This window comes from Beauveria bassiana (genome assembly GCF_000280675.1).
Source record: "Beauveria bassiana ARSEF 2860 unplaced genomic scaffold BBA_S00007, whole genome shotgun sequence".
NCBI lineage: Eukaryota > Fungi > Ascomycota > Sordariomycetes > Hypocreales > Cordycipitaceae > Beauveria > Beauveria bassiana.
The window spans coordinates 1,168,793-1,183,824 of record NW_007930842.1 but is presented as its reverse complement, the minus strand read 5'-3'; the positions used below and the strand labels follow the sequence as shown (position 1 = coordinate 1,183,824).

Genomic DNA, 15,032 nt, shown 5'->3' with positions numbered 1-15,032 from the left:
GGACATGCATTCGTCACCCTGTGCTCATCGAACTCAAGTCATTCGTGATGCAATGTACAGTATTTAGAAAAATTTCATCTCTCGCTCATATTCTTTGACGTTGCCAACTACAGGTCCAAACTCGGACAACTGCAGCCTCGAAGACGAACCACTACACTTTCTCCGGTGAAAAGCAAGCCACATAAATGTCAATTGTTCTTTTCAAATCCGCGCCCAATGCCGATATATCTCACCATTAAGAAAAAAAACAAATACAGAATCGCACGTCACCTTAAACGCCGGCCAACCGGTTTTGGCAAGAGAAGAGTTTAAAAAAAAACGATAATAAGAAATGTGCCCAACCAATTGTGAAACCCTGCGTGCAACGCAGAAACGAGAATATGCTGGCAAATGCCAACACCGAAAGAAACAACACGGCTCGTCAATGCGCCTAAACCTTGATGCGAGGGCGCTTATTCGACTTGCCAAGCGGATAACCGTCAGCAACTTGGCATTGCTCCCGTTTGGCCGCAACCTTGACTGAAGCTTTCTAAGCCTCAGATTGCTTCTTCTTCTTATGCTTCTTCTCCTTCTTCGGCTCGGGCTCGTCCTCGTCGTCCGAGTCGTGCTTGCGCTTCTTCTTCTTGCCCTCGTCGGCGGCAGCCTTGGTCGGCGTGGCGGTGGCCTCTTTGCGGAGCTTCTTCATCTCCTTCTTGGAGAAGACGCGGGGCTCGCCGCCCTCGATCTGGATGTCGCCGCGCTCGTACTTGCGCTTGAACTTCTTGACGGATAGGCCGGCAAGGTCAGCCAGACGCTCGTACTCGGACTTTGACAGCTTGGCAACCTTTGGTGTGGAGACGTCCTCGTCGTCGCTATCGGCGTCTTCCATCTCCTCGTCCACCTCGACAACCTCAATCTTCTTTTGCTTCTTTTCCTTCTTTTCCTTCTTGTCCTTCTTGCTCTTCTTCGAGTCGCCGTTAGTGGTAGCATCGGCCTCATCCTCTACACCATCGGCATCGACGTTGTAGCGGCGCGTCTCCTTGAGGGTGAACTGGCCCGGAGCCATGATCTCACCAGAGGGAGCGACATTGGTACCCTTGGGCAGCAGAGGGCGACCCTCAAGTTTGCGAAGGTGGTTCTCGAGCTTAATGCGGCTAGTCAGACCGAGCATGGCACGCTCATCATCTTCTGCGTCCTCGTCGTAGTCGCCGAGGGCATCTACACGGAGACCAAGAGCAGTCTTGGCAGCCAGCATACGGGCAATCTTACCCTTGTTGCGGCCAGTTGCCTGACCGATCAGGGAAGAGTGGTAGATGAGACCATACTTTGGCGTGTCGTGCTTGGTCTTGAGGGCACGGAATAGAGCCTTCTCGGCACCGAGAATCTGAACAGTGGAACCAGGGGCTTTAGCGAGGCTGAGGAGAGAACCGGCGTGGGCGACGAGGCGGGCACCAACGAGGTAGCCAACAAGAGCAGTCAGGTTGGGAGCAATGGCGCGCATACGGCTCTCGAGGTAGGAAGAGAGCTCGGCACGGTAGTTGGTGTAAACGATGACTTGCTCGGCGAGGAGCTGGATATTGTGCAGGTCCTCCTCGGTAATCTCAGTACCCATACTGATTTCAGAAGCGGCCTTGATAGCAGCCTCCATCTCCTCGGGAAGAATATCGGATAGATCAGACTCGGACATCTTTTCACGCATGCCGACCTTGAGAACGAGGCGAGCGTAGGCCAAGTTGTCGCCAAGAATCTTAGCCATCTCGGGAAAGTGCCAACCATACCATTCCTTGGTACGCATGGCATAGACATTGAGCTCCTTATCCATGTCGTCGAGAAGCTTGATGGCCTGGATGATCATGGAATCAATCTTGTTGGCAGAAAACTTGAGCTTGTGGCGAGACATCGAGTGAGAGAGACCAAGCGACATGCGATCGATGCTCTCCTGGTTGAGACCGGGAATGAGCGAAGGGAGATGCTCACGGATGCCACGGAAGACATCCATCGTGTTGGAGCCAGCAACGGGGGAGATGTTCAGGTCGGGAAGGTTGGAGATGGCGGTACCGAGTTTCATGTCGGCGACGGCGATGGAGGCCTTCTTCTCGGATTTGAGATCCTCAAGAATCGAAGAGAGGAGTTCGGGGACCTTGCCCTCCTTAAGTGCGGCGGCCTCTTCGAGGGCCATGGCGGCGCTTTCAAACTTGACAAACTTTTTCAACTTGAGCCTGCAAAAGGGCATTAGTTACCGTGAGATCTCGACAAAAGACATTTATGACTCCCTACATTTCTACCAACTTCTCGGGGCGACCGAGCTCGGCAGCGAGGTCGTCATTTTTGAAGAGTTTCTTGTCCGCAGACTTGAACAGGCCGTAGCTGCAGAAAGTTGTCAGTGACTGCCACGAAGAAAAAAGGAAGGTACGCAGCATGGAAAATCTTACCCTGCGGGCGTCTCGGCAAGAACAAAGAGAGACATTCTAAAAGCAAGCGCTCCCTACACACTCCTGCAAAAATCTGTAGTCGTTCGTCGTGCTTGCGGTGCGCAATGGCGGATCAATGTGCGCGCGCAAGTCGTGGTGCAGATAGGTTGGGAAATTTTTTTGACAAGCTCTGCCATCGAGACCAAAAATTTTGGTGTCGAACTGGAGGCAGAAGTGGGCTAGTGCGGAAACCGGCGTTTTAGTATTTCCGACTTGAAAGTTCGCAGTGGCAGCCGCTAGACTAGCCACTCACGTGGAGCCAGCCGTCAGTGGCCGACCAGCTTCAGCGACATTGCTCGAGCTAGTCTGATCTCTGCAATTTCAACATAATACACATATTGTCGACATATTGCCTCGAGCGCTTCTTGAAATAGCTGCCGGTCAAGATGGAGGGCCTCTTCTTCAACGCCAACAACGGGTGCGTCTGACGCGAAACGATGGAGCCTGTTGCAAGCTAACTCGCTCCAGCTATCTCGAAGGCATTGTCCGCGGTTATCGCAACAGCCTGCTCACCACCCCAGCCTACAACAACTTGACGCAGTGCGAGACGATCGACGGTAGGTTTACGAGGCGCTATAAGTACGCGCATCAATACTAAAGCCACATAGATCTGAAGCTCCAGCTTGGCCCAGCTTACGGCGACTTCCTGGCTTCACTACCCCCGAACCCCTCGACCTCTAGCCTTGCCAGCAAGACGACCGACAAGCTGATCTCTGAGTTCCGATATGTCCGAGCCAACGCTGTTGGCTCACTTGCCACATTTATGGACTACGTTACGTACGGCTACATGATTGACAATGTTGCGCTCCTCATTACCGGCACGCTACACGAGCGTGACACCCGCGAGCTTCTGGACAGGTGCCACCCCCTCGGCTGGTTCGAGACCATGCCTGTCCTCTGCGTCGCCACCAATATTGAGGAACTCTATAATAGCGTCCTGATCGAGACACCCTTGGCCCAATACTTCAAGGGCAGTCTGAGTCACCAGGACCTCGACGAGCTGAACATTGAGATTGTCCGCAACACTCTGTACAAGAACTATCTCGAGGATTTTCATGACTTTGTCAACACGCACCCCGACATGGCCGGTACGCCCACAGCCGAGGTCATGTCCGAGATGCTCGAGTTTGAGGCGGACAGACGAGCTATCAACATTACGCTAAACTCATTTGGCACGGAGTTGTCAAAGGCCGACCGCAAGAAGCTGTACCCCAGCTTCGGCAAGCTGTACCCCGAAGGCACACTGATGCTATCCCGCGCAGACGATGCCGAGGGTGTGCGCCTGGCTGTGGACGGAGTCCACGACTACAAGACCTTTTTCGATGCCGTGGCAGTAGGTGGAAGCTCCGGCGCCGGCAACATGGGTGGCGGCAGCACCGACGGCAAGAGCCTGGAAGATCTGTTTTATCAAAAAGAGATGGAAATATCCAAGAGTGCCTTTACAAGACAATTCACATATGCTATTATTTACGGCTGGGTCAAACTACGAGAACAGGCAAGCTTCACCCTCTCAACATGTCCGTTCTGAAACCATACTAACGCAAATCAGGAAATCCGAAACATTACTTGGATTGCCGAGTGCATAGCTCAAAACCAAAAGGACCGCATCGGAAACTTTATCAGCGTCTTCTCCTGAACGCGGATTGGAATTGTTTGTTCTCAGCAAAATTGTAGTATAGCGCAGCCATCAGGCTTAATGTGTCGACGGAATTCAGTAGACGATGCACAGTTTCCAGAGAGGCAGAGACAATGGGCTTGTGGTGGTTTTGTTCAAACAATGGCTTAACCTGATGCTCTTGTGGCTTCTTATTGTACATGTAGGAAGTAAAGTTATGCTACAGATGCTTCCGCTCCTTTTTACATCATCTCCCCAATGCTGTGACGGATTATCGCAGCTCAATCTGCCCCTTCCACATGGCCGGCGTCAGGCCCAGCTTCTCAATCATGTTTGTCCAGCGACCGCTGCCCTTTTCCTTCTTCTCCATGTACCGGAGTAGCTTCTGGCGCTTGTGTAGCATGAGCCGCAGGTTGCGCTTGTTGTGGATGTCCTTGTAGCCGCGATTCTCCGACAGCGCCTCGGCGAGGTTGCGAATCTTGGCCGTGAGGATGGCCACCTGCACCTCGGACGAGCCGGTGTCGGGCCCGGCGCGCGGGGGCATCTCGACGGTGTTGGGGTTAATGGAGGCGGGTTTTGGCGCCACCACGCCGTCGGTGCTGTGCCGCCCAAACTCGTCGACGATGCGCCGCACGTTGAAATGGTAGCGGTCCTTTTTGCAGCCGTTGTCGAGGGCGGTGATGCGGCGGAGCGCCTCGACGGCGCGCGCGTGCCGCTCATCATGCTGAGAGGCCGCGCCCTCGCCGAGGGGCTCGTCAATCTGCGAGCTGACGGCCCCGACGACGGGTTTGGTCAGCGCGTGCGCGTGTTGCGCCACTTCATCAATCTCGGCGTCGGTGAGGTAGTGGCTGCGCGGCGTCTCGCCGGTCGCGCTGCCGTCGGCGACGGCGGTGGGCTGGTCGGCGGTCTTGAGGGATTCGAGAAAAGGTGTCGTGCGGCCCCAGATGGGGTCGCCGAGGAGGGAGTCTCGCTCGGCCTGTAGCTCGCCCCGGCGCTTGAGGTTGGCGTTTTTGCGCTGCTGCGCCTGCGCCCATCGGTACGGGTCCTGCTTGGCCTTGCGCGTGCGCTCTCGCTGCGAGAGGTTGGCCGTCTGGATGAGCGGCGTGAGTGACGTCCTGGACGCGGTTGTCGCAGGTCGAAGGCAGACTGGGGAGACGGTATCAGCTGGTACTCATATATCGGCCGTTGTTGCAAGGCTTTTCGGGTCTGTTGGGTAAGAGGTGTCAATTGTAATGTGAACTTACGCTTCATAGCGCCTAGACGCTGCATTGTCTCTAATCTGGGTGGCATTGTGGCGGAATGTGGTGATATCTGTCGTTAAACCTCCTCCCCAATACCGACCTTCAAAAATTCGTACTACTGCGATTGCTCGAGTTGCCAACACAGGAGGTTCTGGCTCCATAAAATCCCAAAACAGACTAGTCTTGGAATCACGTGCATAATCGACTCCCTTGGGACGTTCTCGCTTTTGCAGACTGCACTAGCCCGAACACGGATTAGCGCAATCAGGGCTCTCGCACACAAATCAGGTAAAATTGAATTTTGGTGGGCTGTGGGCTTGCTGCTTTGCATTGTCGCGAACTTTTCCCAGGACTCTCACAACCTTTCTTCTTTCCCACCCCCTCCATCCGAAAACGACAAGAAATCCGTCAAGATGGCTCCCAACAACCTGCCGTCCGTTTTCAACGCCACCAGCCAGGACATTGAGATGCTCCTGGCTGCCCAGTCTCACCTGGGTAGCAAGAACTTGCAGGTGCACATGGAGCCCTACCTGTGGAAGACCCGTGTCGATGGTGTCAATGTCCTCAACGTCGGCAAGACCTGGTACGTGGATGGAAGAAGCTGAGGGGAGAGCGCTCCTTGCGCGGTGGTGGAATCGGCTCGGCCGGGACTAACGAAGAATTGCAACCACAGGGAGAAGATTGTCCTTGCCGCCCGCATCATTGTCGGCATCGACAACCCGGCCGACATTTGCGTCGTCTCTGCCCGTCCCTACGGCCAGCGCGCTGTCCTCAAGTTTGCCGCCCACACCGGTGCCACGCCCATCGCTGGTCGCTTCACCCCCGGTAGCTTCACCAACTACATCACTCGCTCGTTCAAGGAGCCGCGCCTCATCATCGTGACGGACCCCCGCACCGACGCCCAGGCCATCAAGGAGGCCTCGTACGTCAACATCCCCGTCATTGCCCTCTGCGACACCGACTCTCCCACCGAGTACGTTGACATCGCCATCCCCACCAACAACAAGGGTCGCCACGCCATCGGTACCGTCTGGTGGCTGCTCGCCCGCGAGGTCCTGCGCCTCCGCGGCACCATCTACTCGCGCGAGACCCCCTGGGACGTCATGCCCGATCTTTACTTCTGTACGTTGCCTGCGATTCTGCGCACCCCACCTGGCTTCTTTTGAAGACAAACTAACATGAGAATCCAGACCGTGACCCCGAAGCCGAGGCTGAGGACAAGGCCGCTGAGGAGGAGAAGGCCGCCGCTGAGGAGGAGGCCCCTGCCGCCATCGAGTCTGGCTTCCAGGCCGCCCCCGGTGACTGGGACGCCGCCGGCGCCGCTGCCGGCTTCTCTGGCGCTCCCGGTGCTACCGGCGCTGCTGGCTGGGACGGTGCTGGCGCCACTGGCGAGGAGTGGGGTGCCCCCGGCGCGACCACCGAGTGGGCTGCCGACGCCGCCAAGGACTCCCAGTGGTAGAAACCTGGAGATTCTCAGGCTGCTGCCGCTGACGCCTCCTTTGCTGGCGGAGCTGCTGCTGCCGAAACTTGGTAGACATGTTGTGTTGTGCAAATCGGCTTCTCTCATTTCTGTTTTTCAAAAAACAAACTGAAGCTGTTATACACGACCCATGGACCACGGCACAGCCTTAGATTTTCTGAAAGAGCCAACATGAAAAAAAAAACAACGGAGAAAAACGGAAGAAATTTTGAAAAAGGAGCTGCTTGAGACTTGTTGCGGGTAGAAGAGGAAAAGCAAACCGTGGTTACACGCTGTGCTGGTACTAATGAGGGAAAGATACTCACCCACTGGCGGTTGTCGACGAATCTTTCATTCATCAGTTTGCAACCCAAGTGACGGAAATCTTCTTCATCGAGAAGGAATATCATTGCTCTATTGGTGCTCGCTGTTTTTATTTTCATTTGTTACATGTCGAGTCGTCGGAGGGAGAGGGAAAGCCCTGTACTGCTCGGCGCAAAAGGGATGGACTTGACCGTCGTTCCCGCCCGGGAAGCTCGTCTTCTTCTAGATTACATCGCAATGAGTCGAATTCTTCTTCACGTCTTTGCTCCCACCGTGATGACTTAATAATCGTATCGCTGTATCAAGTTTCGAGAATCTGTGGGAATGTACTTTATTCAATTGTAAACATTTGTAAAAAAGAAAAAGAGTCTCTTTTCGTGTCTTCTCGCAACACACAAAAGACTCGGGGTATATCGGCCGTGCCCACTCCTGTGCCCTCCTTCTCATTTGTCTCATCCATCCTCTGCAGACAACCGTCCGAACGTCATCATCCAAAACCACTATATTCACAAAGAAAACAAAAAAAAAAAAAAACATAATGTAGTAAGCAGACAAACAAGATGTAGCAGTCCCCAGCGAATGTATGTATGTTTCTAACCCCCCCAGAATGAGACTCAAGATGCATCTTCTCCGAAACAAGTATACAAGTAGGAATCCAGAAAGAAAAGTGGTCGAGACTGATTAATAAAATGTAAAAGCGATTGTCAAAACCCGCGCCGTGGTGATGTATAGGTAAGTCCAAGTTCGGAAAGCAGGGAAAAAAAAGTCCCGAATAATGAATGCATATATGCTTCGCTTTGGCGCTAATGTCATTCTGAATCAAGAAAAAGCAAGAGCTCGTGTCGCGAATGCGTGCTAGGCTTCAGAAAGAGAAAATGCTGGGTATGATAAAGGAATGCGGATGATGATGACAGTTGTATTAAGCTTCCAGTGCTTCTGAATGACTGCGGATCTCCTCGTCGCTGAGCGCGCCCACCCAAAGACAACGCTCCGTGATGCCCTCGATGGGTCGAAACGTGTAGCGCGTGCTGGACTCCAATAGCCGCAGGAGGACCTTGACCACGGCCGCTGCGATGCGGCAGCGCTCAAAGTTGACGAGCGGGAGCGCATCGGGCGCGGCCGCCACCTCAGACGGCCTTTGAGCATTGTACAACAAGTCGTGCGTGTAGATGCCCACAAACGGGATGCAGCCCGTGTCGGTGCCCACCTCCATCTCCGCGCGGAGGTTTAGGAAATTACGCGTCGGCGTCACCAGTGCCTCCAGCTCGGCCAGGGTGCGGAGGTCGTGCGGCGGCACCAGCGCCCACGTTCGTGACAGGCGCGTCACGTCATTGCTCGACAATGCTATTGTGAGCTGCGCGAGCGTCGCAAAGTTGCGATAGCGGCGGCAGTGCGCCGCCACATGAATCATCTTGATGAGGCAGCGCGCGCGCTCCTCGACGTGCTGCGTCAGCACGATTTCCGAAATGGCCCATTTAACCATGATGTTAAACCGTGCAATCACTACCTCGACGCCGTGCGCGTCACTGTTGCGCAGGAAATCGACCCATGAACGAGAACCACTGCTAGTAGCATTCTTCCAATTCATCTCAATCAGCTCCTTCCAGTCGATCTCGTTGAGCGCGTCCTTTTCAATTAGCGTAAACTGCTGCGCCAGAATGTCCGAGTCGAAAGCGAGGATAAAGGGCAGGTGCACGGAAAATTTCTTGAAGCCGGCCTCGGGCTGCGCGGGTCGAAGCATCTCAAGCGCGTTGGGCGACGATTGCGAGCCGGGGAGAGTCTGCGTAAAGGGTACCGTGGGTGTGGCATCAGGCGTCGGAGGAAGGGGCCGGGACGCATACATGGCTTCGGTAGACTTGAATGCAGGCGATGCCAGCTGTCGGGGCGTGGAGAGAGGAGGCGAGACAGGCTTCATCATAGAGTCTGCGATGGACTCGCCCAGAGGATGGGGTGGTAGCTTGCGTCTCGGGCGAAGGAAACTGTCATTCATTTGTGCTGGCGTTGGTTCCCGCGTCGACATTTCAGAAGAGATATCAGAATTGGCGTAGCTGTCATCTTCAAGAAAAGACTGATGGTCACGAGGAATGGGCTGCGTGTGTCCAGGCATGATTCTTTCCATGCTGTCTGTCTTTTCCACCACGTCGTAGCTTTGATCCTCGGAGGCTTGAGCTTGCTCATCAGCAGATGCGGCATCATTCAGCAATAAAGTATTGGGAGCCTCGGTGCTGGCGACTGTGGATAGATCTTCTGAATCACAGAGAACAGACTTCTCCGCCCAGCCACGGCTGAGTCTTACGCTGCCACCGTAGTCGGTCAACCCCCTATCCAGTAGTGGAATAGAGTTGTACGAGTCCATCGACGCCTCGGAGAGGAATGAGTGCACCCCAGTGACCTCGCTTTGAGGCAGAGACAAATCTTCGGTTGCGTCGCGGCCCAAGCTCGAAGCATTTGAGTTGCTGGATGCTTGACGTCTGCTGAGTGTACTGCTTGCTGGAGCGCCGCCGAGAAACTGAAGAGCACGGCCAAGCTTCTCCATGTCAACTTCTTCTTGCGCCTGTCCTGCGCTCCCTTTGGAGCCCCGGTTGAACTTGCCCTCCAATTTGAGCAGCGCCGACTCAATGCCGCCATCGTCTTCGTCATCTGGAATCTGGGCGAGCCGTCGAGCCTCGGCTTCGAACGAGGGTCGCGCTGGCGGCTTGGATGAGGAGTGCGTGCTGAAAAGTGAGAGCATCTTTGCCTTTTCAGGCTGCTGTTTCGTTAGTTGACCGACAGAAAAGACTTCCTGGCGCCCTACATGGTAGTCGTCGTAATCGCATTCAGCATCCAAACTCGACTCAGGGACTCCCCCCAAAAAGCTCATGCTGCGGACAGACTCAGAGTACGTGGCAATGGAACCGACCGATCGCGACCGTCTAAGAGGGCTGTTTTGTAGGTCCTCAATTCTAGTAGCGGCACGTAGGTCTCCGCCAGGACGGCGGCGAAGTACACGAAGAGGCTCGGGTACTGAGATTTCTGAATCGCGCACAGAAGTGTCAGAAAGAGTGGCAGCATCCAGGCTGAGAACAGTCGCCGGAGGCATTGTGCCGCTACCAATGGAGCTGTGACGACGTTGCAGTACAGAGTTGAGAGATTGATGTGTCTTGGCAGAGCGAGTGCGCCTGTGCATCCGAAAAGTGCCACCACTAGGAGGTGGGTAGCGTCGACTTTGGCGAGATGAGGTGAAGGAAGGCCTACAAATTCCTTCCGACGTTTGAGAAGATTCATCTCGAAGTGTTGAGAGATCTGGAATAAACGGAGGTAGTACGTCGGGGCTTTGCACCGACTGAGGGTGGACGAGATAGGACGATCGGCGAGGAATATCGTGATCGACGTTGGGTGGTGTATTCGGTGGCGTGGGATCAGAAGTGGCAGGCTGAAACGAATCGGGAGTCTCGACCAGGTGTCCATCGTTGCACCGGAGCATCGTGCTGCGATGCATTTCGAATGGAAAAGTGTCGTCGACAATGACAATCGACTTGCTGCCCGTGGTAATACCCATATCGCTGGTCGGGCGGTGATGCTCAAAGGGAGGCAAGCCGCTGAAACGGAAGAGACCACACGGCTTGTCCGGCAGAGGGGCCGATACAGGACCGGGAGGTATGAGAACTTCTGCCTGCTCTTCACGCACTGCCTTTTTGAAGTCCTCGGCAACTTCAGCACCCAACAGATCAATGCGGACTGCTGGCCGACCACTGTAATGCTGTGCTTCTTCCTGGGGAACCACAGCTGTACCAGGCAGTCGGCTCGAGGCCACATCACGAGGCCCTACAGGCGAGATGCGCGTCAAGTTGGCCTGCGTTGGGGCGGTGACCTGTCCGCGCGCGCTCAGTGCGCGTCTCACGCTGGCGAGAAGCTTCCGCATGCCGATGCCAGACATGGCGCCGTGAAAGGGCTTGTCCTTGACCATGCGTCGAGACGTGGGTGTGAAGATGGTCGTTTGACGATGAGCCATGCCGCCGCGATCTTGGGCCGAGATATCCACAAAAGCCTGACCTGGAGGGAGAAAATTGCCACGAACTAGACTACCGGCAGATGGCAGGATTGTGGGAAAGTCGACATCGTTTGAAGGCCTCTCAGAGAGGTGTTCGCGGAGTGAGTCGTTAACACTGTTGCTGCGTTTGTGTGAATGGCAGGGGCGGGCCTTTTTGCTGACTAGAACTCGAGGAGGGACTGAAGCAACTCCGGAGTGTTGTGTTTGGGCCGTCACTGGCACTGGGTGAGGATGGGCAGTCCACTGGTGATTGGGATAGGACGGCATGCCTTTCCGTACCTTGCCGGGAAACGGGCAGGAGATGACATCCGCGCTATCCAAGCTGGAGACCGATCCTACTTGCGCACGCGCCAAGTCCATGGCGATATATTCAGGCGTCAGTGGTCGATCACCAAAGACGACGAAGTCGCCAATCTTGGGGGTTTTGTTGGGGTCGGTGGAGAAACCCACGTCAGGGCCTTGGTGCTTGGTCAGAGATGAGGAGAGTTGTGGCTGGCCTCCGACAGCTTCCCAGTACGACGGAGTCAAGGTCGGATCTCTGTGGCCGGCAACGCCGCCAGGCGCAACTGCTACTCCGACACCAAGCGCGTCGTCAAAGTTGGGTCCATCCCAGTAGTGAGCGCAGACCCTCCGCCAACACTTTTTCAGCTCGGCAATGACTCTGAGCTGAGCAGTCCTAGTCTGCACATTGTCGGAGAGATCATCGACTACGCCGTTGAGTAAATGGCAAAATTCGTTTCGAAGGTCGTAATTGAGGAGGAAATCGTCAGTGAAGTAGTTGAGAATCCAATGTCGAGCGGCGACAAAAGTGCGGACGCGAACAATCATGCCGACTTCGTCTTGGCGAGCTAATGCCCAGCGCATTCTCGCAAACAACATGCGCAAGAGATGGAGTGAGTCCAGAAAAGATCGATAGGTGAGAAAGAAGTCAGATATGAGTTCATAGTCGAGGAAGCTTGGCGAGGTGATTTCGGCAACAAGTCGTGGTGGTGTAGCGGCGGCAACAGCGCCTGTTGTAGGAGTATAGCGAACGAGGCGGCGATCATCGCATGCAGGGCGAAAGGTGAGGTCGGTGAACATGTCGGGTTCAATGATGAGATGGGTGAGATGGCCGGGTTGCATAGCACGTAGCCTCAGTGACGATGGTGGACGACCGGGGCTCCTAGGCGCAGCATGGGCAGTGATGTCGTCTCGTGACAGAAAGGTCCCTGTTGGCTTGTTCCATGTAAACTCCCCGGTAGACTGATGGCTGCGCGGCAGCGAGTTGAGGCCAGAAACGGAACTGGAGCGCAATTCCTCGGTTGGGGCGTAAGACGAGCCTCGAATGAGGGCAGTGCCACGCGTAGAAAAGCGAGGGGTGCCGAGTCGCCAGTTGGGTATGTTGATGTTGAGGAGCGGCTCGCTGACGGGGAGATTGTCCATTGTGCGGGGGCGATTGTCGAAGACGGGAGTCTTGGGAGGAGCCAAGGCGGCAGCGGAATCGGCCGTCCTGGGAGCAGTTACTTCGTCAATGGTGCTGTCGGAGAGGGCGCGGCGGCGATGTCCCTGTCGGCTGGCGGCGCGCGAGCCGGGAAGACTCGCCATGCTACCGGTGATGGGAGAGTCTTGGGGGACAGTTGCCCATGACATGGCAACGGCATTGGGGGTTTTTATGGGAATGCGACCCGGATTCGAGGATGCTGGCGGGGTCTCAAAGGACTGCGGAGGAGTGCTGGGCAGGTTGTAGGACTGCTGCGTCTTTGATGTGGAATAGTTTCGACGAATCGAGGGTCTGTAGGTCGGCGCAAGAGCATCTATGTTAACAGTGGTCGAGGATAAAGTTTTGGGATATTTCGTGGCACACGCAAGACCAGGATGTGCATTCCAGTGGGCATCTTAAAGGGGCAAGAGGAGCGGCCCGCTTTGCAGAACAAGAAGAGGCGGGATTGTATTACGGAGTAGGGCTGGGCGGAACAGCAACGGGACATACCTCAGATAGATGCGACCATTATTCCCCACATTGGAAACGGTGAATTGGCGTCCGTCGCGGGCCGCCGAAGGATTGTCCCAATTGGCATCCCACTTTTCCGACTCAGTCTCCCTTGCGCCGGCGCGAGAGACAGATCGCTCATGATGGTAGTGGCGGGCCTCTGCGAGGGGGACGAGAGGCTGCTTGACGAGGGAGGGTTTGCGGAGGAGCCTTTGAGCGGTCGGTTTCGAGGACGAGGGAGTAGTGGAGGCGGGAGCGGCAGCGACAGCGGCAGCGGAAAACGAGGATGGGATGAGGGGAGAAGCGTCGGCGGCTCGGGGCGATGACCTCTTGGAGGATTTGGTTTTGGCGGCGGCTGTGACGGTCATGGCTGGCGTGAGCGGTTTCGATCGCGTGATCCGAGCAGGCGAGAAGAGATGATTGGGACAGCGGCTCCGCCGAGCGCAGAGTCTCGACGGTAGACCGTGTGTCGATGTGAGGGGGTCGTGGCAGACGCAGCAGTTGACTGTATATCAAAGGGTTGTGTGTATATGGTGGGTGTCAGGCCGGTTCAATATGGAAGCTGCTGGCAAGCATGGGCATTAGCTTGGGGTATGCGGGCAGCGATGGGCTGGCTACTGGTGCAGGCCGGTTGCTTTGGACGGGATATCGAAGGATGAAGAAGAAGAAGAAGAAGAAGAAGCCTGGATGGGTCGAGCAACTTGTTGGTGTTTGCAGACGAGGTTCTGGTGGCTGTTTTTAGCTCCAACGTACAATGTAGAGAGACGGTTTGCCGCTAACTACCTACCTTTTTTTTTTCTTCCGAGTGAGGCAGGTCGTTGGCCGAGGGGAGGCGCGCGGGGACAGAGCAGCTCACAGGCACCTGGGCGCAGGACGGTGGTGGGCGCAGAGAGGGGGAGGATATTAATTAGTTACAGCAGAATCGCGGTTTGAAAAGGATCAAAAAGACAATGAATGAGGCGATATCAGCAGACAAAGAGGGAGACGGGAAGCAAGCAAAAGGAAAATGGGATTGACGCGCAGCAAGCTACCAGTAATAGTTAGTCGGTAAATTGGTAAATAGTGGTACGCGTGTGTCTCGACTGGTTGACCGATGACTGCCTTGACTTGGGAAAAGGTACCACAGCAGGCTGGCAGCTCGCATGGATGGATGGGCTGGGATGGACCGAGCGACGGCATAATGCATCATGGCGCTGTACGCGCATGAGTGGCTTTTGTTTCCTTTACGGTTCTCTTGTTATTACGGATACCAGTACTATCAATGACCGGGGTTCAAATTTTTTTTTTTCCATGATCCCTGCTAGCACGATTTGAACCGGGATGACTACATGTGTGTGTGTGTGTCAAAATCTGTCAAAAGCCTGCGTGTTTTTGGTGTTGGTTGGGCTGATGCTGAGCACTGCTCTATGCGCTAATTATAAGACTTCCACTTAGAGTCCAAGACAGCTATGAACCATGCCACGGCGTCTATTGGGCGTCCGGGGGCATGCTTGTTGGTGAAAATCGGCAAGTGCATAATGGCATGATGACGATGGATGACACGAGGGCATCGAGGCATAAGAAAGACGCGCGTGCGCTGTGCATGACAAGAGGTGAATTATGCTTTACCAGCCATCGCTGCTGCATTGCAAGAAAGTACCTAGCGCTAACCATGTTTTTGCACCTACCTAACTTATTCCCTGGTGCTCCTCAGATGCATGCATGTATCATCAGTACGTATGTGCTCTGGGTACGAATACAATAATGTGTATTTTGTTTTTATTCTTTGCTTGCCGCAGCTGAGGCTGGGTCGAGACGAAAACAAACGCGGGCGCCAGGAATCTCGAGAGACAAACACGAACGAGTCAGTTTGTACACGGCAGAAACGGAAAATCCGGTCGATTGGCTATGACGACAAAACAAAACATCATGCCTGCAGGCTGCAGGCTGCAGCAGACTGGCAGA

General features: G+C 54.9%; 5 protein-coding genes across 5 annotated transcripts; 2 read left to right on the top strand and 3 right to left on the bottom strand.

Moving 5' to 3' along the window:
* Positions 1–529: 529 nt before the first annotated feature.
* On the bottom strand, positions 530–2,446 carry BBA_03602 (nucleolar protein NOP58-like protein; the record flags this gene model as incomplete). Its single annotated transcript, XM_008598699.1, has 3 exons — positions 530–2,198; positions 2,257–2,346; positions 2,412–2,446. 3 exons carry the CDS (start codon positions 2,444–2,446, stop codon positions 530–532), a joined length of 1,794 nt encoding a protein of 597 aa, XP_008596921.1.
* Positions 2,447–2,836: 390 nt separating this feature from the next.
* Positions 2,837–4,086, top strand: BBA_03601 (Vacuolar ATP synthase subunit d; the record flags this gene model as incomplete). The annotated part of the gene is made up of 4 exons (XM_008598698.1): positions 2,837–2,868; positions 2,919–3,007; positions 3,059–3,927; positions 4,000–4,086. 4 exons carry the CDS (start codon positions 2,837–2,839, stop codon positions 4,084–4,086), a joined length of 1,077 nt encoding a protein of 358 aa, XP_008596920.1.
* A 250-nt stretch (positions 4,087–4,336) lies between these two features.
* BBA_03600 (ribosomal protein S15 precursor-like protein) lies at positions 4,337–5,355 on the bottom strand (the record flags this gene model as incomplete). The annotated part of the gene is made up of 2 exons (XM_008598697.1): positions 4,337–5,211; positions 5,310–5,355. 2 exons carry the CDS (start codon positions 5,353–5,355, stop codon positions 4,337–4,339), a joined length of 921 nt encoding a protein of 306 aa, XP_008596919.1.
* Positions 5,356–5,719: 364 nt separating this feature from the next.
* On the top strand, positions 5,720–6,765 carry BBA_03599 (ribosomal protein S2; the record flags this gene model as incomplete). Its single annotated transcript, XM_008598696.1, has 3 exons — positions 5,720–5,889; positions 5,980–6,428; positions 6,497–6,765. 3 exons carry the CDS (start codon positions 5,720–5,722, stop codon positions 6,763–6,765), a joined length of 888 nt encoding a protein of 295 aa, XP_008596918.1.
* Positions 6,766–8,008: 1,243 nt separating this feature from the next.
* On the bottom strand, positions 8,009–13,456 carry BBA_03598 (RasGEF domain-containing protein; the record flags this gene model as incomplete). Its single annotated transcript, XM_008598695.1, has 2 exons — positions 8,009–12,890; positions 13,089–13,456. 2 exons carry the CDS (start codon positions 13,454–13,456, stop codon positions 8,009–8,011), a joined length of 5,250 nt encoding a protein of 1,749 aa, XP_008596917.1.
* Positions 13,457–15,032: the final 1,576 nt, after the last annotated feature.